Source organism: Monodelphis domestica, chromosome 1 (genome assembly GCF_027887165.1).
Source record: "Monodelphis domestica isolate mMonDom1 chromosome 1, mMonDom1.pri, whole genome shotgun sequence".
NCBI classification, from domain to species: Eukaryota; Metazoa; Chordata; class Mammalia; order Didelphimorphia; family Didelphidae; genus Monodelphis; species Monodelphis domestica.
The window spans coordinates 435,417,987-435,441,470 of record NC_077227.1 but is presented as its reverse complement, the minus strand read 5'-3'; the positions used below and the strand labels follow the sequence as shown (position 1 = coordinate 435,441,470).

At 38.2% G+C, this 23,484-nt stretch overlaps 1 protein-coding gene across 3 annotated transcripts in view; it reads left to right on the top strand.

The window, feature by feature from the left end:
- Positions 1-13,660, top strand: part of DPY19L3 (dpy-19 like C-mannosyltransferase 3) — a 124,954-nt gene extending 111,294 nt beyond the window's left edge. For all 3 annotated transcript variants that reach the window (XM_007474790.3, XM_007474788.3, XM_001367916.3), the window contains 3 exons: positions 7,034-7,166; positions 9,166-9,324; positions 10,403-13,660. In XM_007474790.3, the coding sequence (XP_007474852.1) occupies positions 7,034-7,166; positions 9,166-9,324; positions 10,403-10,564 (454 nt within the window). In that variant the 3' untranslated portion in view covers positions 10,565-13,660. The remainder of the gene's footprint in view (positions 1-7,033; positions 7,167-9,165; positions 9,325-10,402) is intronic.
- Positions 13,661-23,484: the final 9,824 nt, after the last annotated feature.

The window sequence follows — 23,484 nt, the reverse complement described above, 5'->3', positions numbered from 1 at the left end:
GTGTGTATGTATATATGTGTGTATATGTGTGTATGTATATGTGTGTATATGTGTGTACATGTGTGTGTATGTATATATGTGTGTATATGTATATGTGTGTATGTATATATGTGTGTGTATATATGTGTGTATGTGTATATATATATATATATATATGTCATATAAATTACAAGTAAATGGCAGAGAGAAAGCACTAATGTTAAGATGGATCAGGAGAGGTTTCCTGTAGCAGGTAGGATTTAAACCCTATTTATGAAGGGCTTTATAAGCAAAACATAGAATTTTATATTTGAACCTGGAGTGGGCAAAGGGAATGACGTATTGAGTGCTTTAAGGAGATCCCTTTGACAGCTGAAGAGAGGGTAGAACAGAGTGGAGAGAGACTTGTGGCAGGCCAACCAACCACCCAACTCTTGTAATAGTCAAGGCATGAGGTGATGAGGACCAGGATGGTGTCTCTGTCAGAGGAGAGGAGGGTGTGTAAATGAGAGATGTTGCAAGGTGAAATGAACAGGCTTTGGCAATAGATTGATTATGGTGGGGAGGAGATTTAGATTTCAAATAAAATTGTTAGAAAAAGTTAGAAGTTAGACACACAGAACTTCTACAGTCATTAGAGCTCAGTGGTTTATAAAGCAGCAATATTAATAATTAACCTTGAGGAAGTTATAGCTCTTGGATTTTACCAGATTTTTGTTGTCAGGATACTTAATAAAAATGAATATGGCATAATAATTCACATTTATATATAGCCATGGCTACAAAGTACAATGTTTGTAGCACTGATGCACTAGAAACAAGTCATTTATGATTCAGTCTTTTCTATTATGGCTAATGTTCATAGCAGGACAAAATAAACAGAATTATATGTGGAAAGAACACTAGATTTGGGTTCAAAAGGTTTGATTTTAAATCTCACATTTGCTTCATGGACCCTAAAATAAACTATCTTCCTGTATAAGATGTTAGAGCAAGTGCTTGAATAGGTAGATAATGGTAGAAAAGGAAGGCATCATAAAGTTAGATACTCTATTCTTAAGAGTGTGCATTATTAACCTGATAGGCTTTAAAGAGCCTGGTTCCAGAGTCAGAGGACCAACGTTCAACATACCACCCCATTCTACCTCCCCCAACCCTGCACTTGTTGAGTGTTCACTAATGTTCACTTAGTTGCACTAAGCTGAAAAGGACACAAAGAAAATGTAAAGCATCTTCTGTTTACTATCTAAATGAGAGATGAGAATTTTTCAAAGAAACTTAAAAAACCCTGACACTTGCTATGTGTGTGCCTGACCAAGCCTCCTCCCAGGGCTTCAGTTTGTTCATTTGTAAAATGAGCAGAATGGACTAAATGGAATCCCTTCTAACTCCAGATCTATGATCCCAATGGACTGCACCCAACAATGTAGTACCAATGACTGTTTGGCCCTTTCTAGGTTTTTGTTTCCTCATCTATTTTGGATTAAATAATCTCTAAAGGAGGATTTCTTAACCTTTTTGTGTCTTTTTGGCAGTCTAATGAAGCCTCTGGACTCCTCAGAATAATGCTTTGTTGCCTGCTTTTATAAAGGAAGGAAATGCTAAATATCAGTTACGGGTTAGGATAAATAAAATTGCTGGGTTTTCCCAGACTCCAAGTTAAAAACACTTGTTCTAAGGCTTCTTCCAATTATGAATTCTAAAGTCCTATGTAATAGCAGCTTTCACTCTTATACTTCTTGAATTTGTACTACTCATCTGTCAGTTCATCATGTAATGTTTTTAGTGTTTTTTAAGTTTCTTTGAAAATTTCTCATCTCCCATTTAGATAGTAAACAGAAGATGCTTTACATTTCTTTGTGTCCTTTTCAGCTTAGTGCAACTAAATGAACATAGTGAACACTCAACAAATATTTATTGATATTTGCTTGCTCTACTCTTAAGGCCAGTTAATTTTTGATATAAAGGTCTTCTCTTTCAGTACAGTATTTAAATAAATACATGAACTTCTTTGCTGAGTCAGGCTTTCTGGTTTGGAACGTACAACTTGAAATTCAAACATGCTTATAAACTATATGTAATTCAGGAATGGATCTTGAAATGCCTGCATTAAAAATTCATTTCTTGATAACTATTTTCAAGGAAGAAGCTATCTCAAAATAAGTGTTAAGTAAACGAAGCCTGTATATAAACTCTGGGTAACCTTATCTCAACTTTCCTTTTCATTGAAAAGTTAAGTCCCCACAGGACAGATGGCTACATCTACATGTTTTAAGGGTATCCTTCCTTGAAGGACAGTGAGATTTTTTCCAATACAGTTAGGTTGAACACCCATTCCAGGATGCTCTCCAGTATCTACTGATTATTGGTTATCTTTAATATCTCTTCTATATCATTGACTTAGAGATTAGTGGCTACAATATCTGTTTGACCATTGTTTGACCCTATCATATCATTGGTAATAAATTAGATTTTAAAAAGGAATACTTACTAAGAAAATACAAGAACAGGAGTATAAGGACTTTCCCTTGAACTGGAGACACACTCTCCTGTCTACCATCTCTGTTCTTGAGGGAGTGGTCCCAAACTTAAAGCAGTTGCAACTACAAAGCATTGGAAACAAGTTCACTTCCAAATATGGCATAGCCATAGAAGTTGCTCCCTTGCTGCAGGATATAACATCTGGCTACTGGGTTGATCCAATGATAGCTTTAATTAAGTAGTTCATTCCTCTAAGCTAAGCTGCTGGAAATCCTTGGTATAGATTCCCATCACCTCTGCTCCTCCAAACTTTTGAAGTCTCCTAAGACCCTATATAGGTAGAAAGATGATATAAACAGGCCATAAAGTTGGCTAGAAGGCCATGAACACTCACAAGTTTCCAGGGATGAGGAAAGTACAAACAGCCTCTCCTCCCTTTCCCTAGACCTTCAGAGATTGGAGAGGCAACTTCTCCAGGGATCCCTGGAACACAGGGAAAATTCAACTGTAGGCATAGACAAAATTTCTGTGTGTCCCCTTTTTACACAGGCACACCCAACTGATTTCTTTATCTAAGACAATCCAAGTAGAATTCTAGATTCACCCAACAGTAAGACAAACAGGCTTAGTTTGAGGAGAACTACTTCAGGTAAAGCTTGAACAAGTAAATAAATGTGAGGCTACCCAAAGAAATTACCCTTTTGATTTCTCTGGGTTTCTATAATAGTATTATTTGGAAATAGTTCTCTCCTTCCCATTCTACTTGACAGTATGATTCCTATTTAATGTAAATAGTAATGTAAATTCACTATAGGAAACTTTGATCTTAAGATGTGAGAGGCTTAGTGGCCAAAAAAACATTTCTAAGATGAGCTATGCCATAGCTATCTCTCATAAATACTTTCTGTCTTACTGAAAAGATAGGAAATTATATGCAGAAAACAAAATATGACTGATTTAGAACTTCAAGGGAACTTAGAGGTTACTGCCTTTTAAAAGATGAGGAAACTGAGGCCCAGAGAAATTAACTGGCTTGCCCAAGTTCACAAAGATAAATGGCACAGGGAGGATTTGAATTTAGGTCCTGTGATACCAAATCTAGTACTCTTGCCATTAAATCATAATGCCTCCAGGCTCTGGCTCCCTTTGCTGATGAACTTGGGTTTTCCTGGCTCCAGACTCAGTGCTCTTATCCACTCCACCACCTAGCTGTGTAAAAACTGTCCTGTAAAGTTGGAGCTATCATTATCCCCATTTTACAGATGAGCCTAGACAGAAAAAGCCATCATTCTAATACTGGATCTGATTCTAATACTACTTCTGCCCTACCACCAAAGAGAAAAAGAAATTCTTTAGCGGTTTTTTTATGTCTTCCAAAAAGTACATAGTTACCTTTTCCTCTAGCCATGAAAAGAAAAATGTAGCTTTGTTTTTTGCCTCCTTTTTTCCCCATTGAGAGTCCTTTTCTGGCAAGGCTCTGTCTCCTCTATGAAAACTTCATTGAGTCTCCCTTCCTAATGAAAATGCCCTCTCCTCAAATTTTCCTAAAGTACTCCTCTTGCTCTCCTTTGTCCTAGATTTCCTTACTTCTTGTATAGACTTTATATCAAATGTTTAAACATTTCTTTTTCCTATCTTCCATTTAAATGTAAGCCCTTTGAGGGCAGTGACTATATCTTTTTTTAAAATGTTATATCCCCAGCACATATCATATCATAACAAGTATCTCCTATAGCTAGTAGGCATTTAGCAAATTTCTTAGGAATGGGTGAGAGAGATGGCAGCTTAGTTCAGACCTCCTCAAACCCTTCCTCACCTTTCAAAAACACAATGCTTCAAGGGGACCGAAAACCAAATCTAACAACAAGTCAGAGCTAGGGAACCCTCCTCCTGGACCCAACTTAAAAGGTATCTCAACTCAAAAAGCTGGAACTCTAGAACACACAGGTTTAAGGGGAAGGAAGAAGGAAGGTCCCAGCACCCCACCTACAGTGCTGAGCCTCCAGCGATGGCTGGAATCTCTGGGCAACACAGGCGGTGTAGAGGCAGCTGGAAGAGAAGCATAGAACAGGCAACCCAGTCACAACCAAAATGCTCCATCTTGCCCCACCCCCTTTTCTGGAGGTTTGGCCTCAGGGCACAGCCAGCTTTGCAGATCAACACCACCCTGGCTCAATCTCATCCATAAGGGCAGATAAGAAGCCTTCAGAGGATAGGGAAGCTCAAGCTCCAACACCCATCCCCAACAGACTGATCTGAGAGCCTCGCTGACTGAGTTCCAAGGACAAAGGCTGCAACAAACTACAAGCAACAACCTTGACAACAGGGCAGGAAACCCAGCTCATTTTCAGCTTCTACTGTCAGCCAGGGAAGATCAGACTATCTGATCAAAGAGAAGAACAGAGAAGAAACCCCTTCAGGACAGAACAACCCAAACTCACAGATCCAGCACATGAGAGGAGCAAGATTACAGGCAACTGGGGGGGGGGGGGGGGAGAAGGGGGAATATGAGTAAATAGCAGAAAAAGAAAAAAACAAATTATAATCGACAGCTTCTATCCAGGCAATGAAGAAAGAGTAAATGAAACAGAGGAGGATCAAGGAACACCAAGCAAAAAACACAGAAACTCCAATGAATTAGACACAAGCTGTAGGAGAACTCAAAATATAATTCAAAAAACAATTAAGAGAAGCTGAAGACAACTGGGAAAAAAAACTTAAAAATAAAAATAAATCATGTGGAAACAGAAAATAATGTCTTTGAAAGCCAAAATTAGTCAGCTTGAAAATGAGGCAAAGAAGATGAAAGATGAGGCAAAGAAGATGAAAGATGACCTCCAAAAAATATCAGACCAGAAGGAGAAGGATGACCAAAAAAATAGGGATGAAATTCAGTCTTTAAAAACTAGAATACAACATCTAGAAGCAAATGACTTCACAAGGCAGCAGGAAACTACAAAACAAAATCAAAAGAATGAAAAAAATGAGGAAAATATGAAACACCTCATCCACAAAACAGAAGATTTAGAAAGCAGGTCCAGGAGAGACAATTTAAGAATCATTAGTCTACTGGAAGATCATGACAAAAGAAAAAAAAGCCTGAATACCATTCTATAGGAAATTATCCAAGAAAACTGCCCCCAACATTCTAGAGCAAGAGGGAAAAGTGGAGATTGAAAGAATCCACAGATCACCTCCTGTACTTAATTTTCAACTGACAACACCCAGGAATGTTATAGCCAAATTCAAGAACTAATAGACCAAGAAAAAAATATTATAACCTACTAAGAAGAAGTCATTCAGATACCATGGAACTACAGTTAGGATAACACAGGATCTGGCTGCATCTACACTGAAAGGCATGGAATATGATATTCTGGAAAGCAAGGGAACTAGATCTACAACCAAGAATCAACTATCCAACAAAACTATGTTCTTGCAGGGGAAAGTAAAAACTGGGAGTATAAACACAGAAGAAAAACAACTGCTTGATCAAATGGGTTGAGGGGGATATGATTGGGGATGTAGATTCTAAATGATCATCCTAGTGCAAACATCAACAACATGGAAATAGGTTCTGATCAAGGACACATGTAAAACCCAGGGGAATTGTGTGTCATCTATGGAAAGGGATGAGGGGAGGGGAAGGAAAGATTCTTATAACCAAGGAATAATGTTCTAAATTGACTAAATAAAATTTTTTAAAAAATTAAAATAATTTTTTAAGTTAAAAAGAAAAGGAATGGATAAGAGAGAAAGGAAGACAAATAATAATGGATATCTTTTAGGGAGGGAGTTGATAATGGTAATGCCATCTCTGTTGCTAGGTTGGTTTTATTGTTCCATGATTTTTATAGATTCTGTCATTAAAGACTTACTCAGTAAAGTATTTGTGATCATTCTGCCCCTATAACAGCAAAAGCCCTGATCTGCTTTTTGTGTCAAGCAGTTTTCCAGGTCTAAGATTTGCTCTTAGAAACAGATCAGACTCTGTTTTACCCTGGGCAACCTTTCACTTAAGCACAATTCACACTGAAAACTGACTTTCTTCAGAATTCCTTTTGATTGGTCCTGACAGCAAAGTTTGTGTTTTAAAGGCAATGTGCCAGCCAGACCCAGGAGCTGTCTGTGTTACAAAAAGCAATTTTTTATGCTACATAATTTGTTATAACATGGAATGACCTCTGAATTTGGGGATCCGAAGTCCTAAGTTTGGATCTGAGGTCTGCTGGTATCTATGTGGTCAGGCTATTTAGTGTTTGGCTTCAGTTTTCCACATTTGCAAAATGAGAGGACAGGCTCAGAAAATCTTTAAAGTCTCTTACAGCTCAGAACATATGTTCTGATAGGTGTGTTATAACTGGTACTTCCTAGTAATTTGTTCTGGTGAAGTATTAAATTGCAAACCAGAAACCAATGCAGTGTGAATATATCAGAGCTTATTTTTTTTTAAATTCAAGTGTGTTAGAATGGTTCAATGAGTTTGAAAAAATGGTGAAAGAATGTTTTCCAAATGTCTTTTCTTGAATTAATAACATTTAATATTTTCTCAATTTTTGGAAACCACGTCTAGGTCAAACACTCCCAGGAAGGCTGTATTTGCTGGAAGCATGCAGTTGTTGGCTGGAGTCAAACTGTGCACAGGGAGAACCTTAACCAACCATCCACACTATGAAGATAAGGGACTGAGAGAGAGAACAAAAGAGGTCAGTGCCCTTACAGGCCCTGTATTAGGTTTTTAGGATAACCTGCCAAATTTGTTCTAGTTTCTCTTATGTTGGATGATAAATGGAATTTCATGCAGGATCTCTATAATTTTGGAGTTTAGAAAGAAATTTAGAAAGAAAAACCACCATCCAGAGGGTTCATTCACCCTTGAAAATTCTTGTATTCAATTTATTTCAGCAAACATTGATCAGCCACAATTTATGTACAAAGCATTATGCTAGGGATACAGAGATATAAAAAAAAGTCTGTCCTCAAAGAGCTTACATTCTATTGGAAGGATACATTTATACAAATGTAGTACATATAGAGAAAAGGAATATTGGGAAGAGATCATGAGAATGTGGCATCTTTGAAGGAAGATAAGGATTCCTAAGAGGTGACACTAAGGAGATCAATAATTAAGGACTTGAGAAATGAAGTTCTGGAACAACAAGTTAAATCACTTTATCTATAACAAAGAATTATTGGTTGGGAATAATATGAAGTAAGGCTAGAGAAATAGGTGAGATTCAGATGGTGGAGGGCCTTAGATACTAGGCTTAAGAGTTTATATTTTATTTTATGCTTATTTGGAATCACTGACATTGTTGGGAGCAGGGAATGTGACATGCTTTAAGATTATTTTGGCAGCTGTGCACAGACTGAATTAGAAAAAGCAATTGGAAGAAAGCAGACCAACCAGAATGCTTTTCTAGTTTACAGGTTAGGTGATAAAAGCCTGAATTAGGATGGTGGTTATATGAGTGGAGAGAAATAAACAGATATGAGAGGTGTGAAGGTAGCATTGAAATAACATAGTAACTAATTGTAAATGGAGCATGAGAAAGAGAGAGAAAGGGGGGGAGAGAGAGAGAGAGAGAGGGAGAGAAAGAGAGAGAGAGAAAAAGGAGTCCCCCCCCATTCCAGGTTTACAAAGATGAGTGGACAGTGGTACCCTAGTAGAAATACATAATGCATATCAGGTATTTACATTCCGAATCATAACTGTAGCAAAATTACAGTTTTGAAGTAGCCACCAAAATAATTTTTTGGTTTGGGGTCACTGCAACATGAGGAACTGTATTGCGGGGTCACGGCAATAGAAAGGTTGAGAACTACTGATCCAGGGTATAGGTAAAAGGGTTGGCCTTATCAGAAAGATGTCACCTTTTCGTCAGGGATAGGAGTGAAGAAAGAGAAGTTAGGTGAACTTCTAAACTTTAACTTTCTAACTGCTTTGCAGTCTATATGTCTCTCTTAACTAGGTCCAATTCTTTGTAAACCTTAAAAAGTGCTGGGTAAATGTTAGCTGTTAACTGGGAATATAAAGACCTTAAAAGTTTATAAGGCAGAAATATTTGGAAGCTTGCATGGTCATATAGAATTGGTCTAATATGTAGTGATCACTTTTTAAATTTTAATTTAAAAGCTGTTATTTGAAGATGGGATTTACAATGATTCCAGAGCCATTGGTTATGTATTCGAGCTTCCATGCATTTGCATAGTGTCCCCATGCCTGAAATGCTTTTCCTCTTCACCTATTTTCTTGAAACTCTTTTTAACCCTAACACCTTTTAAAACTGTTCAGCTCCTGTGCTGTATCCTACAAGAAATCTTCCTTGATTCCCCCAATTATCAGGCCTTCTTGGCTCCTGAAATTACTTTGTATTTGTTTTGCATTTATTTGTATATGTATCATTTCCCTTGCCATAGAATATAAGATCTTTGAAGACAAGAATTGATGTTTTTGTATCTCATTCATCTGGCACAGTTCCTGGCACATAGTAGGAGCTTAGCAAATGTTGAATTACATTTTATGGAAACATTTTATTAAAATATATTGAAATATATTTTCAAGTTGTTGGGTATTACAAATATATCACTAGAGATTACTTTTGTCTTTTTTTTCCAGTATGATTTTGTTAAAACAAGCATGACTTATTTCCTACAGGTTTTGGTGAGTGTATGTTCTTATTCCATTTCTTTCCTTTTCAAAAGGTTTATCAGATATATGCAAAGAGATCTCCTGAGGAAGTCTATTCCCTCCTGAGGTCCTTTGGTACAGACTATGTCATCTTGGAAGACAGCATTTGCTATGAAAGAAGGCACAACAGAGGCTGCCGTCTCAGAGACTTGCTTGACATAGCGAATGGACATGTAAGCACAGTAGTCATTCTTTTTACAGAGTATCCTCAGAGAGGACAAGAAGTCACAACTAATCAACGAGTTCCTTAGCAGGGTTTCATGGCTAGTTATTCATGTTTACATTATGCATCATATTAATAAAACATGTACTATCCCATGCGTGTGACCAAGGCTTTAGGTACCCTCTGTTACTCAGACATGCATGCCGACTTGTTTTTTTTCCTAAGAATGGCCACAGAAATACCCTCTTCAGATGTCTGAAGTTCTTATGATCAATGCCACATGTCTGAAAAATGATTTTCTGGCCTATAGCTATAGAAGAGCAAAGTGTCTGTCCCTGACTACCACTGAGGAAAAGGTGCCTGAGTCTCTGCTAGGAGCCCTAGAAAGAACAAGCAGGAGAAGGACCTTACCTCTTAGGAATTTAAGTTCCAGAAGAGACAAGAAAAATTGTCCAACTTGCTTTAAAAAAATTTTTTTTGAGAGGAACAGTAGGTTATGGGGGTTAGATACAAATGACACAGCTCTGTGCACAAGAAGCACTAAATAAATATTTGTTGAATGGCATGAAGGAAGAAGAAATAGGTTTGAAACTGATGCTTTTGCTGAGAGATAAGATGACCTGGAATAATCTTTATTCTCTTAGTGAGCTATGACCCAAAGGCCCCTGGCCGTAACAGATTCTGTTACTGTATTTTAAAATGAACGTTTTTAATAAGTACATCACATACCATAGCTACCTTTACATATTTATTGAAGCTAAGGGGAGGAATTTTCCTTATTTCCTTGAAAAAGACAGTATAGTACAAGTGAAAGAACTGGGTGAGGAATCAGGTGGTCTGGGCTGTGACATTCCTGTCTCTCCCAGAGGTCATGTGACCTTGGCAAGTCCTTTTGGCAAGTTTAGGCTCAATTTCCCCATATGTAAAAGGCAGGAGTACATGATTTCTAATGGCCTTTCTAGCTCTAAAATTAGGTTAATAAAAATTTCAACTTAGTTGTACCTCTTGTGTAATTTCTAAAAGCATCTTACACCGCTCATGACAATGCACATTTTCCAAGTTTACATGAGTTTTCATCTTGGCCTTAGGTAATGGATGGCCCCGGAGAGAATGACCCCGATTTAAAGCCTGCCGAGCACCCCCGCTTCTGTGAAGAAATCAAAAGAAACTTGCCTTCGTACTCTGCACACTTCACCAGAGTGTTTCAGAACAAAACATTCCATGTTTACAAGCTATCTAGGCACAAGTAACCCAACTTTGGGCAATTGTCTTTTCTGACAGGTGAAATGTCATTCTATTGAAGCCCAATTTGGTGAAATTCCTGTGTCACAAGTCAGTTTTGAGCCTTCTCCAGACTCATGCTGCTTTTCACACTATTTTGAGTAGCCCCATTCTGTAGCAACAAATACGGTTCGTGGTAAACGGATTTCACCTGTAGTTTAATGCTGTGAGGTAATAAGTACTCTAGAAGTTTACAAGAGTGTTAATATTTTTGAAAGCATTTTACATAGAACTGTCTTTTTCTTTTGTTTAATGTTTCCCACTGATGTTCATTGTGTTGTGTGCAAACAATGACCTGGAATGTTGTTGTCCAAACTATTTCCAATCAGGTCGGAATACTGAGTCTGCTCAGGATTGGAAACACTCTTAAGCATACTTTGAGTTTTATTGAACTGAATCAAGTGACTTTGTAACAGAATTAGTGAATACTATCCTTTCAATTTAATTATTACCTGCTACTGAAGTATTATGTACACTAATGATGGTGTGACAGTTAAAAACAAAGTTTACTGTTGTCCTGTTTTCTGTAAACTTTCCAGACATTTCAAGTTTTCGTGCTCTTAGCATTCAAATATTACGATGGCTCTGTGTATTTATTTCAAACTTTCTCATTGATATGTGTCCGAGCAAGCACTTGGGTAAAACATAATATCTTTTATTAAAAACAAAATTTTAAACTAATAGGCACAGAAGAGTATTCCTAATTAAGTATCTTGTGTTCCTAGAATGGCAGAAAAGTGTGTGTAGGGAAGATTGATTTGTTTCATAATAGGGTATCCAACTAGAGCTTGTTTTATTACTATTTGGTGTTTTTGTTTTAAAGCACATTTATATAATTTTAATCTTTTTCCTTCCATTCATGTTGTTTTGTTTCATTTTGTACTTATTTTAAAATTGCCAGGTTTACAAACTTTGGAAACCTGTATTCTGTTTTTAGCTTTTGTATTTTTATGGCTAAGTAGCTCTCTGTTTTTTAAATGTCGTCTTAACTATATCACTATTATGGTATTTTTAGGCAAACTGCATTTTCATACCAAGTGTGACTTATGTCAGCTCCAACCTTAATGAGGTACCTTCTTTTTTTTTCCTTTCTGAAAAGTAATTAAGTGCCTCTAAGTCTTATCCCAATACTGAAATACTTGTAAGCAGCCTTGGTGGTATATATACCTGCTCAAGAAATTTCTGGTGATTATTATTACAATTAATTTCTAATGAAAATGTAAAAAAAAAAGATGCTGCAAAAAGCACATTGTGCATTTAATTAAATCAAAATGGCTAATGAGATTCACTTTCACCACTGCTCTATGCACCAATGCCAAATGATTTAAATGCCTTCCCCATGTAGTTGTTCTAAGGTACATTACCAAAGGGATTGAGATGGAGATGTCACATATTCAAATAATTTTATATTCAGTAAATACTCATTAAGCAGCATTCAGAATCTTTCTGCACTTTCATGTTGAACACAAAAGGATAGTGAGCTTTTATCAAAACTTATTTAAATCAAAACTTGACAGTAGCTGGGCTATTAAATTGTGCATCCGAAGCTCCTGAATCATTTCTTTCCTGTATCCCTTAATGAGGTTGGAGTCCACTGCAGTTTAACATAATACAATAATAAAACATTTTAATCAGTATTAAAACTTTAATTAAGCCAGTAATGATGCATGCCTGTTGTAGCTGACAGCATGGGTCAGTAAGTTCTTCATTGAGTGCCTTACAATAATTGAAAATCAAGCACATGTAAGGTACTGTGTTAGCCTGTGGGGTTCACTTTTTAAATCATCAGCCCTCTTTTCCTAGATTTCAACAGAACATAAAGAGACCCACAAGTAGTCATCTGTTCCTTTTGAGAATTTGGTTTTAGATTTACCACCCTGAAAAAGAATATATACATTTTGCTGCTATTCATTGTCACATAGATGGCACAAGATGCATTTTTATTAAGTTTATATAACAGTAACAGTGTTGCCAAATCATTCCATGTTGATCAAATATTTTCATGGAAAATATAAAGTGCCAAAAGAAAAAAAATGTGCCAGACAGAGCCCACACATTCTTATTCTTTCCAAAACACTGTGACCGTGTACAGTAGAATTTTTTTAATTTCCTAAAAGACTGATCTCCCAGAAATCACCTGGACATTTTCAGAGCTAGAGTCAAAGCCCTTTTTATAATCTACCTGTGGTGTATACAGGAGGGAGTTCAGGCTAGTGGGAAAACAAGGAAACTCATGAGTTGAGGTCTGTATTTGTTGCATTGGAGCTAATTGCTTCAGATTCCCTGAGTCGCTGGCCTTCCTGACCTTCACCTTAAATAAACGTGGTGAAGAAGCAATTAGTACTTGGAGAGAGCCTCAGAATTTAGGATTATGTTCAAATGAATCAGTCTTAGTGCACCAGAAGATGGTTCTCACTCCAGAGTTAGTAGTCAGAAGAGGCTAAATAGTTAATGCTCAACATAACTTCTCATTGTCCTTTTCTTTAAAGGACTGGAGCCTTTTTAAAGGCTTTGACCAGGAGTAGAATTATAGTCATAAAACTAAATATAATTGGGGTTTTTTGCTACCTAATTTGAACTATTATTCTAAACAATTCAAAGGATACATCATTATTTTCCCATCAAATCTTGGCTTTACTTTATTTTTTCTAAAGAAAACAATATTGTTACAAGTCCCTTGGGGGTTCAGTGCCAAATGTGAAGACTTCAATTAATTTGTGGCAAAAGGTTACCTTAATTTTTCAAAGACATTCCATTTTGGAGTTGGTCACAACCCTATAGTACACCCAAAATGTGATACACATTTTGACACACCCAGATCATCAGTTCTGAGAAATGTATCCCACACTTATTTTTCAATACTGCTTTTAAGCCTGGTGGTTAGGACTTATCAGGTCACAAAGAGGGACTTTTTTTGGTGAGAGGGGAGCCTGTCAACTTTCCTGTAATAATTGGCTTTCTGATTTAACATCCTATGGGTGAGATCTTATAGAATACTGTTTTATAATTTGTTATACTGAACCATGTCAAAATTGTATATTAAAATAAAAGTCTTTTAAATCATGCAAGAGAAGTGGTTTTTATTTCCCTAAAGCCTGAGGAATCTTCCTATGTCTCTGTGTTAGGGGAAGGTGATCACTAATGACAGGAAAGGTAGGGTCTTTATGTCATGTTATCAGTTTATTAACTTTTTTTTTGTTTTGTTTTGTTTTTATTCTAGCTAATCAATACCATGCCTAGAGAGCTGGGGATTTCCTTCAAGGAATTTACTTTCTACTAGGGGGAATCCAGTTTTTGCACCTTAACAGTGATGAAGTCAATTCTATGCCAACTAATAAACCCAAATGGTCTTAGCTTGCCTTAATTATATTATTCAGAACTAGGTCCCTCTGCCCTTACTAAGCTATACATGGAGTATTTTGTTCAGTTTGGAGTGCCTCAGTGGAGAGGGCAAACAGGCTGTGTACAAGATTCAGCACTGTGTTAAAGAAAAGAGATGACAGGATTTAGAGAACTGGCATCTGCCCCTGGATCTCAGCTATCTGCCTCTATGGCTCTGCTTCCCACTCCTCACACACCTGCCCTTTATCAGCCCAACTTATGAACAAAAATACAATAGTGCATGGAGAATATTAATGTGTGGTTTTCTAAGTCAGTATGTGGGCATAGAGAACCTCAGGTACAGTTTAGTGGCCCCCATTTCTATTTAAGCTTGATACTATTGGTCTAAAATCATCTTCCTCCTTCAAAAGACCTCTCCAATCACTATACTCTGCATGGCTTATTCCTCAGTGGTTAGTGTCCTCCCACTTCTTCATACTATCCCATCCCAGGGATTCTGAATTCTTGGCTGCCGATATAAAACCCCTGTTTGTATTCTTAATTGCTCGTATCCCTAGCCCAATACTGTTTCACTGATGATCTATCCCCTTCTCCATTTACTCTGAAACACCTCAATAATTATGCTTTTTTTTTTACTCCTTCTGTCTTCTGGCATTTTATTGAGAACTTGCAGGTTCCTGATAACCCTCATTCCATTCCATCCCTGACTAGTTATGGGATGGGATAGTCTGGATACTTTTTGTTCCCCATTACCACTTCCAAACTATCTCATTCAGCAACCTCCCCTGCTATGAAGTTCACTCTGTATCAGGATATCATCAACCCAGATGCTACAGACTGTTATCTTCCATCTACCCCAAGAACCTTCTTCTTTCTTCAATGAATTCGGTACCAACTCAATCCTCCCCCCTAATCCACCCCTCTCCAATTCCTTCCCTCACACTAGGAGACTTGAATATATGAATTGCTGCTCCCTCAACTACTCTAAATTTTCATTTCCTCAAGTGGCTATAATTCTTATGACCCACTCTACTTCATCCGCACACAAATATGATCATATTTTTCATCTTGCTATCACTCACAAATGTTCTACTTCTGTGTCCATGAACTCTGAAATTCTTTAGTCAGAAACCCTTGCTTCCTTGTCTTATCGCTTACCAAATAAGTCCTACAACCAACCTCTTTGAGTCAAATCATATGCTCATGAATGGAACCAGAGAAAATCACAAAACCATGCTGATTGGCTCGTCTACATAATTTAATGTAAGACTTCACAACCTCAGCAGAATTCAAGACCTCAATGAAAATGCATTACTTTCACCCTAATTGATTCATATCTCACTGCAACTATTCCAAGCAGTTCAACCCTTCCATGTCGCTTTCTTCTCTTCAGCTAAGAATTTTGCTTAATCGAAAGGAAGGAAGGTAGGAAAGGAAGAAAGGGAGGAAGGAAGGAAGGAAGGAAGGAAGGAAGGAAGGAAGGAAGGAAGGAAGGAAGGAAGGAAGGAAGGAAGGAAGGAAGGAAGGAAGGAAGGAAGGAAGGAAGGAAGGAAGGAAGGAAGGAAAGGAGGGAGGGAAGGAGGAAGGAAAGGAGGGAGGGAAGGAGGAAGGAAGAAAGAAAGAAGGAAGAAAGAAAGAGAGAGCAGGAGGAAGGAAGGAAGGAAAGAAGGAGGGAAGGAAGGGAGGGAGGGAGGAAAAGAGGGAGGGAAGGAGGAAGGAAGGAAGAAGGAAGAAAGAAAGAGAGGGAGGGAGGAAGGAAAGAAGGAAGGAAGGAAGGAAGGAAGGAAGGAAGGAAGGAAGGAAGGAAGGAAGGAAGGAAGGAAGGAAGGAAGGAAGGAAGGGAGATCCTAACCTATCTTCTCCAGAAGATTTTATCCACTATTATCCCCACCATATCTCTAACCTTCACTTCCTATCTACTTATTCCTTTATGAACTCCAATTTCTTTACGTGTAAAATGGTGTAGTAGATAGAATACGGGGTTCAAATCCCACCTCAGCCACTTATTAACTATATAACCCTGAGCCTCTATTTCTTTATCTCCAAATGGGAATAATGGAGATAATATTAGCATCTACTTTATGGAATGATTGTGAAGATCAAATGAGATCACGTATATAAAGCATTTCTTTGAAACTTAAGGCAACACACAAATGTCAGTTATTTTATTATAATAATAATCAACTATAATTATATATTATATAAAAATAAATATTATTTATTATTGTTACCTACTTCGTGGAAATTATGAGGAAAATACTTTTTAAGCTTTAACCTACACCCGAGTCAACAGGGACATTTAAGATGTCTAATGATAGAATAGGTTGCCTTTGAAGGAGTAAGTTCTTCATCACAGGGAGTATCTAAGCAGAGGGTGCATGGCCACCCATCAGGGATATTTAAAGAAGAGAGTCATGCATTGAATGTGAGTGTGATAAAGGTTGCTTTCAATTCTCAGATCCTATGGGTTACAGAGGGTCAGGAACGTTCATACATGAGATTTCACAAGACTTATTCTTGGCAGTTAGGTGGCATGGTAGCTAGAGTGCTAGCCCTGTAGTCAGCAAGACTCGAGTTCAAATCCTAACACAATCACTACCTTCGTTGCCCTAGAAAAATCTAAGCTTAATGTCAGCCTCAGTTTTCTCATCTGTAAAATGGAGATATTAATAGCCCCTAATACCATCCCCTCCCTTTCCTAGGATTGTGATGGTTGAGATGGTTGTAATGCCCTTAGCACAGTTCCTGACACACAGTAGTTGTTATAGAAATAATAGCTATTAGTAACTGAAGATAGTTTTGCCAACTCTGTAAATCTGGATTAACAGAAGCACCAGAGATGATAAGAAAGCCATTTCTCTTGACATCATCTGATATGGATTTGTACTGGGGGAGAAAGCATGTCTTGTATAATTGCAGGGTTTTAGGAGACAATTCCAGGCCTTGCTATGCTGGGCTAGGCCTGACCCCTACTGAGCTGCACCTCTGGATTCCAAAAGAAATGAGAGACAGCTGAGTACATGTGTGTCTGCCTGAGACAGGGAAAAGAGTAAAGAATCATGATTTCTGGGCTAGCACAGTAATTAGAACAGCAGTGTGCTAATTAAGGCACATAAATTAAATGACATTATTAGCATTTTCTATCAGAAGAAAAGGTGGATGTGGTTTTTTTTTCCCAGGGAAATGACACCTGCAAACAATTATCTCTGCCTTATTATTGCTATTAAGATTATTTACATAAGTTATGTTCAGTTAGTATTCATTGCTCTCAATGATTTCTCACAACACCTGACCTCACATCATAGTCACTATTTATGAATAGGAAAGTATTCTGGGATCACTGAGGATAAATAGGGCAATAGAAAGAAAGAAGATTGTGATTAGGAGCCCTCATAGCCTAGAGTTTTCGTCTGTTTTGTAGACAGCTTTTATTCATTTAGTTCATCTGTTTTCCCCATGGTTCATGTTTGGTCATCCCATCCTTTCACCCCATTTTTGAAGGCGTAGGACACTGAGTTATCAATAGTTGTGCCAACAAATTCAAGCTGTTGGCATTTGCATTTTTTTGCATTGACCAGGAAATCTCAACATCAGCAGTTCTCGAAGAATCATCTGGGGATGCCTGGTGGTCCCCTTCCAGGGGGTCCATGAGATCAACCCTATTTTCATCATCACCATCACCATTATCTGTCTTCATTTCTAATCCCACTTTCTAGAGGAAACCTTCCCCAACTCCTTTTAATCCTAGCGTCTTCTCTCTGTTAATTATTCCCTAAGTATCCTGGGAATAGTTTGCCTTCTATTTATTTGTTTGCACCCCTGGTTTGATTGAGGGTAGGAATTATCTTTTGCCTCTTTGTACCCCTAGCTCTTAGCCTAGTACCTGGCACATCATAAACACTTGATTGATATAGTAAATATCAATAGATAGAACCCACACAAAGAAAATCATTTTGAAGTCCTTCATAATAATTAAGAGTGTAAAGGGGTCTTGACCCCAAAAAGTGTGAGAACTGCTCCTCTATATCAGTGCTCTAACTTTACCCTCAATCGGTACCTTAGTAAGGGAGAGACTCTGGCAATTGAGCCCAGATTGAGATAAGAATGAGAGTTTGGCCAACTGTCTAAAAAGACTGTGCTAGCAATAGAGTATGTCCCTCCTTACATTGCTTGGGTCTATAATGGCTTGTTTCGACCTGCACTGGCCAAAGGGAATGATGAAACACCCCAGACCCTGCTGAAAAATGTCTATCCAGGATTTCCAGGAAAAGGTCTAAATGTGGCTCGAATTCTCAAGGCAGGACCCTTACAACTCACTATGAGTTTATTTCAGGCTTTTGTTTCCTGCGGGTTGTCCAGGTACCGGTCACTCTGAATTCCTGCATTCATTTGGAGTGGATTTATGCCCTCCCTCCTTGAAGTTTTATAGCCGGTGAGTCTGGGACTAGGACTAGGATTTCATTGGTCTCCCTTCAAGGAGGGCTAGTTTCCCAGGTCAATCTGATTATTTGGAGTAAAGGGAAAGTCGCCACTGTTTTGTCAACTGTGGAACAAGCTGTTCAGTTTAAATATAGGTAATGCAGTCTGTTCTCTTGTCAAGCATCTGTGACTTTGTTGGTATGAGGTATTCCTCACACCAAGACCCATCTCACCTCCTCGGTGCTTTGGCAGACAGCTGATCTTTGAGAGTTCCCGTACTTAGGAGATGACTCATCCTTCAGCCAGCCTGGTGGGTGATAAGAGTCTCCCAATGCAGGTCTTTGAATGACAGGCACCGAATCCATCAGTGGGTGATCTGTGCTCAAAGCCTTTTCAGCTTGACAAGAGTTCCCTGGGCTTATGTTCTAATGCTGTTGTCTAAGAATCTAGAGTCTTGGAAAATTGACACTTTAGAACAATGACATGAATCTTTGTGACGCTGGGCAAGTCACTGAATTTTTCTGGACCTCATTGAGTGCAACTCCTTCATGCTAAAGGTGAGGAAACTGAGTCCAGAAAATGCTAGTCACTTGCTCAAAGTCATTCAACTAGAAAGTGTCAGAGGTGCAATTTGAATTCAGATCCTCTGGACGTCTGATTGAGCATCTGCCTACTACAGTCCAGGGGCATCAAACTCAAATGGAAATGGATCCCTGCACCTATAATTTGTCTTAGGAAAGCACAGATAATAAAAGTAATCTATGCTGGATTGTATTTTTATTTATTTTGCTAAATATTTCCCAATTATATTTTAATCCAGTTCAGACCATTCTGGGAGTTTTGCCTAGTTTGGTGCTTATACCTACAACATGCTGCCTTTCTGACCCCATGTTGTTGCCTTCATGCCACAATGGAGCATTGCAAGAGATGTTAGTGGAGGGTTTGTGATTTGGGGGAAGGAGGTATGAGGCTCATCTATGATTTCATCAGTCTTCATCAGCCTCAAAATTGATGGTCTTCTAAAGTTATGAAGCATTAAGGACCTGACCCATAGTTTCATAGCCAATATATATACCAGATGAAAAATAAAATGTTTTCCCCTTTCAGACTTTCAGAAATAAACAAAAGATTGCAATGAATTTACTGTCATCAGCCCAAAGTAGTGGCAATGACCTTTTCTTGAAATCCTCAGAACTGTCATCTCATTGTCAGCTTGCTTTCATGTGGAGGAAAGTGGCTCAATCTTGGCCACACCTGCCTGCTCCTCCTGGTCCATGCAGGCAAGTCTCATGGCAGGAAAGTGATCTACTCTGGGTAAAAAGCTCTACTTCCTACATTTCATTCATTTCAGTTATTCCTAGTTTTATAACCTATAGAAAGAGGGGTCAGTGGGACTTCCAGGTAAACATGGCAGTAGTCTAGATGCAGGACTCTTCCTCTCCTCATCACCAACCTATACAGACTACCTCAAAAAGCCCCCAAAAAACCCAAATTCATATGAACAAAGGGACTCTACAGTAGGGCGCAGCATTGAAGGGTGTGGAAAAGCTTCCAACAAAATGCAAGCTGATCCACCCTCCCCCAACCCACCTCTAGTGCCAGAGTCAGAGCCAGTACAAGCAGTAGCAATTAGAGAAGAAAAAGAAATTGAAGGCATTAAAATTGGCAATGAGGTGACCAAGCTATCACTCCTTGCAGATGATATGATGGTCTACTTAAAGGATCCTAGAGAATCAACTAAAAAGCTAGTGGAAAAAATCAACAACTTTAGCAAAGTTGCAGGATACAAGATAAGCCCACATAAATCATCAGCATTTCTATTTATCTCCAACATATCTCAGCAGCAAGAATTAGAAAGAGAAATTCCATTTAAAATCACCCTGGACAATATAAAATACTTAGGAATTCAGAGACAAACACAGGAACTATATGAAGACAACTACAAAACACTTTCCACACAATTAAAATTAGATCTAAACAATTGGAAAAACATTAAATGCTCATGGGTAGGATGAGCTAACATAATAAAAATGACCATCCTACCCAAACTTATGGGTCTATGATAAGCCCAAAGATCCCAGCTTTGGGGACCAAAATTCACTATTTGATAAAAAGCTTCTAGGAAAATTGGAAGACAGTATGGGAGAGATTAGGAATTGATCAACACCTCACACCCTACTCCAAGATAAATTCAGAATGGGTGAATAACCTGAACATAAGGAAGGAAACTATAAGTAAATTAGGTGAGCACAGAATAGTATACATATCAGATCTTTGGGAAAGGAAAGATTTTAAGACCAAGCAAGAGTTAGAAAAAGTCACAAAATGTAAAATCAATAATTTTGATTACATCAAATTTAAAAGGTTTTGTACAAACAAAACCAATGCAACCAAAATTAGAAGGGAAGCAACAAATTGGGAAACAATCTTCATAACAAAAACCCCTGACAAAGGTCTAATTACTCAAATTTATAAAGAGCTAAATCAATTGTACAAAAAAATCAAACCATTCTCCAATTGATAAATGGGCAAGGGACATGAATAGGCAATTTTCAGTTAAAAAATCAAAACTATTAATAAGCACATGAAAAAGTGTTCTAAATCTCTTATAATCAGAGAGATGCAAATCAAAACAACCCTGAGGTATCACCTCACACCTAGCAGATTGGCTAACATGACAGCAAAGGAAAGTAATGAATGCTGGAGGGGATGTGGCAAAATCGGGACATTACTGCATTGCTGATGGAGTTGTGAATTGATCCAACCATTCTGGAGGGCAATTTGTAACTGTGCCCAAAGGGTGATAAAAGACTGTTTGCCCTTTGATCCAGCCATAGCACTGCTGGGTTTGTACCCCCAAAGAGATAATAAGGAAAAATACATGTACAAGAATATTCATAGCTACACTCTTTGTGGTGGCAAAAAAAAATTGGAAAATGAGGGGATGCCCTTCAATTGGTATAAGGACTGGCCTGTGGTTCCTCTATATATATTTTACCTGTGGGATAACCTGAGGAGGAGAAAGGAGACTGAAGGAAATAGGTGAATAATAAAGACTCAGAGACAAATAGTTAAAACACATGGGGAGTGGCATGATCTCTGTGAATATTTCCCATGGACAAGTGTGCCATAGAATTAATGGGAAATATGAGGAATAAGAAAACATGTGGGGAGTAACAACTCCTTAATGCCCCTTATGGACAAGAATGCCAGAGGATTAATAGGAAGCATGGGGGCAACAGCATCGCAAGGAAAGAGAGATCAGGAGGAAAAGATAGGACAGAGCCATCAGAAGATCCAGGGAAGTAAGAGAGAGATTCATGCTTGTCCAGGGAAGTAAGAGAGAGATTTATGCTTGTATTTATTGGAGGTTTTAGGAATGTGGATTGGGAGGTGATCAATGAATATGTAACATGGCATAGGTTTTAACATTGGTTGAATTGACAATGACGAGATCAAAGAGGTGGAGATTAAGCTGACATGCGCCTTGCAAAGAAATGTGGTCTGACAAGGTGTGAGCTAGGCCCCTGTGGCCGCTCGGGAATTCTCTTGCCCTTTGGACTGTAACTTCTATACAATGATCATTAACTGATTTGATCATGTGTCTGGTAAATAAATATATATGATACAATATCAATAAATTAGCCATACTTCTAAGATGCTAACATGCCTGGTATGCTACAATTGAGGAATGGCTGAGCAAATTTTGGTATATGTTGGTGATGGAGTACTATTGTGCTAAAAGGAATAATAAAGTGGAGAAGTTCCATGGAGACTGGAACAACCTCCAGGAAGTGATGCAGAGCGAGAGGAGCAGAACCAGGAAAACATTGTACACAGAGACTGATACCCTGTGGTACAATCAAATGTAATGGATTTCTCCATTAGTGGCAATGCAGTGATCTTGAACAACCCGGAGGGATCTATGAGAAAGAACACTATCCACATTCAGAGGAAACACTGTTGGAGTAGACACCAAAGAAAAACAACTGCTTGAATATATGCATCAATAGGAATATGATTGGGGATGTAGATTCTAAATGATCATCCTAGTGCATCATCAACAACATGGAAATAGGTTCTGATCAAGGACACATGCAATACCCAGTGGAATTGTGCGTGGGCTATGGGAAGGGTGGGGGTATGGGATGGAGGGATAGAATACAATTCTTGTAACCAAGGAATAATGTTCTAAATTGACTAAATAAAATTAAAAAAAAAAGAATGGGGGTCAGTGACCAAATATAAGCGTCAACATCTCAGAATTCAGCTGAAATCTTCTCTTACATTTTAAATGTAACCCATTTCACTGCCTGGCTACTTCGTACAGCCACTGAATTTCTTTTCTTGGAGGCCTCTCTTACCTTCTAATAGGATATAAATCAAGAAACAAACTCTTCCAGTGTAGTTCGCTAATTAAACGTTATAAGGAAAAATATGGTGAAGAGTGAGGCTATGAGAAAATATGATGCAGATGATGAGAGTATAGAAGAAGAGAAGTGACTGCTTGAATTCTCCCAGAATCACTTTTTTAATAGCATTAATTAACAGTTAGGATAAAGGGAAAACATTGCCCTAAAGGACAAAATGTTGCCATAATACCTGGGATTGTGTTAAATGATCTTAGAAGCCATCCTTCTAGCTCTTGACTTACTACCCTATGAACTCAATGGCCCTTTGCTACTTCTCAGCATCTCTGCTATTTGGGTTATTAACCATCTAGAACCTCAGCTTGAACCCCCATCAATAATCTCTATGGCAGATCGTGCAACTCACATATGAATCTTGAAAAGGTATTCAGTTGAGAGTCAGACCTAGAGACAAGAAATGCTGGATTCAAATCTGGCCTCAAGCACTGCCTAGTTGTTTGACCCTGGGCAAATCACTCATTGCCTAGCCCTTACTGCTCTTCTGCCTTGGAGCCAATGCATAGTATTAATTCTAAGACTGAAAAGAAGGGTTTAAAAAAAGGTATTCCATTAAGGCAGAAGAGAAAAGTAAATAATAAGAAACTGAATCAGATTTGCCAAAAATTGCTGCCATTGCCAGTGCTCAGATTCTCCTTTAATCTCTCCCCAGAGAAGTCCACAGTCAATTCATACTCCCTGGAGTAATGGTAAAGCTTGGG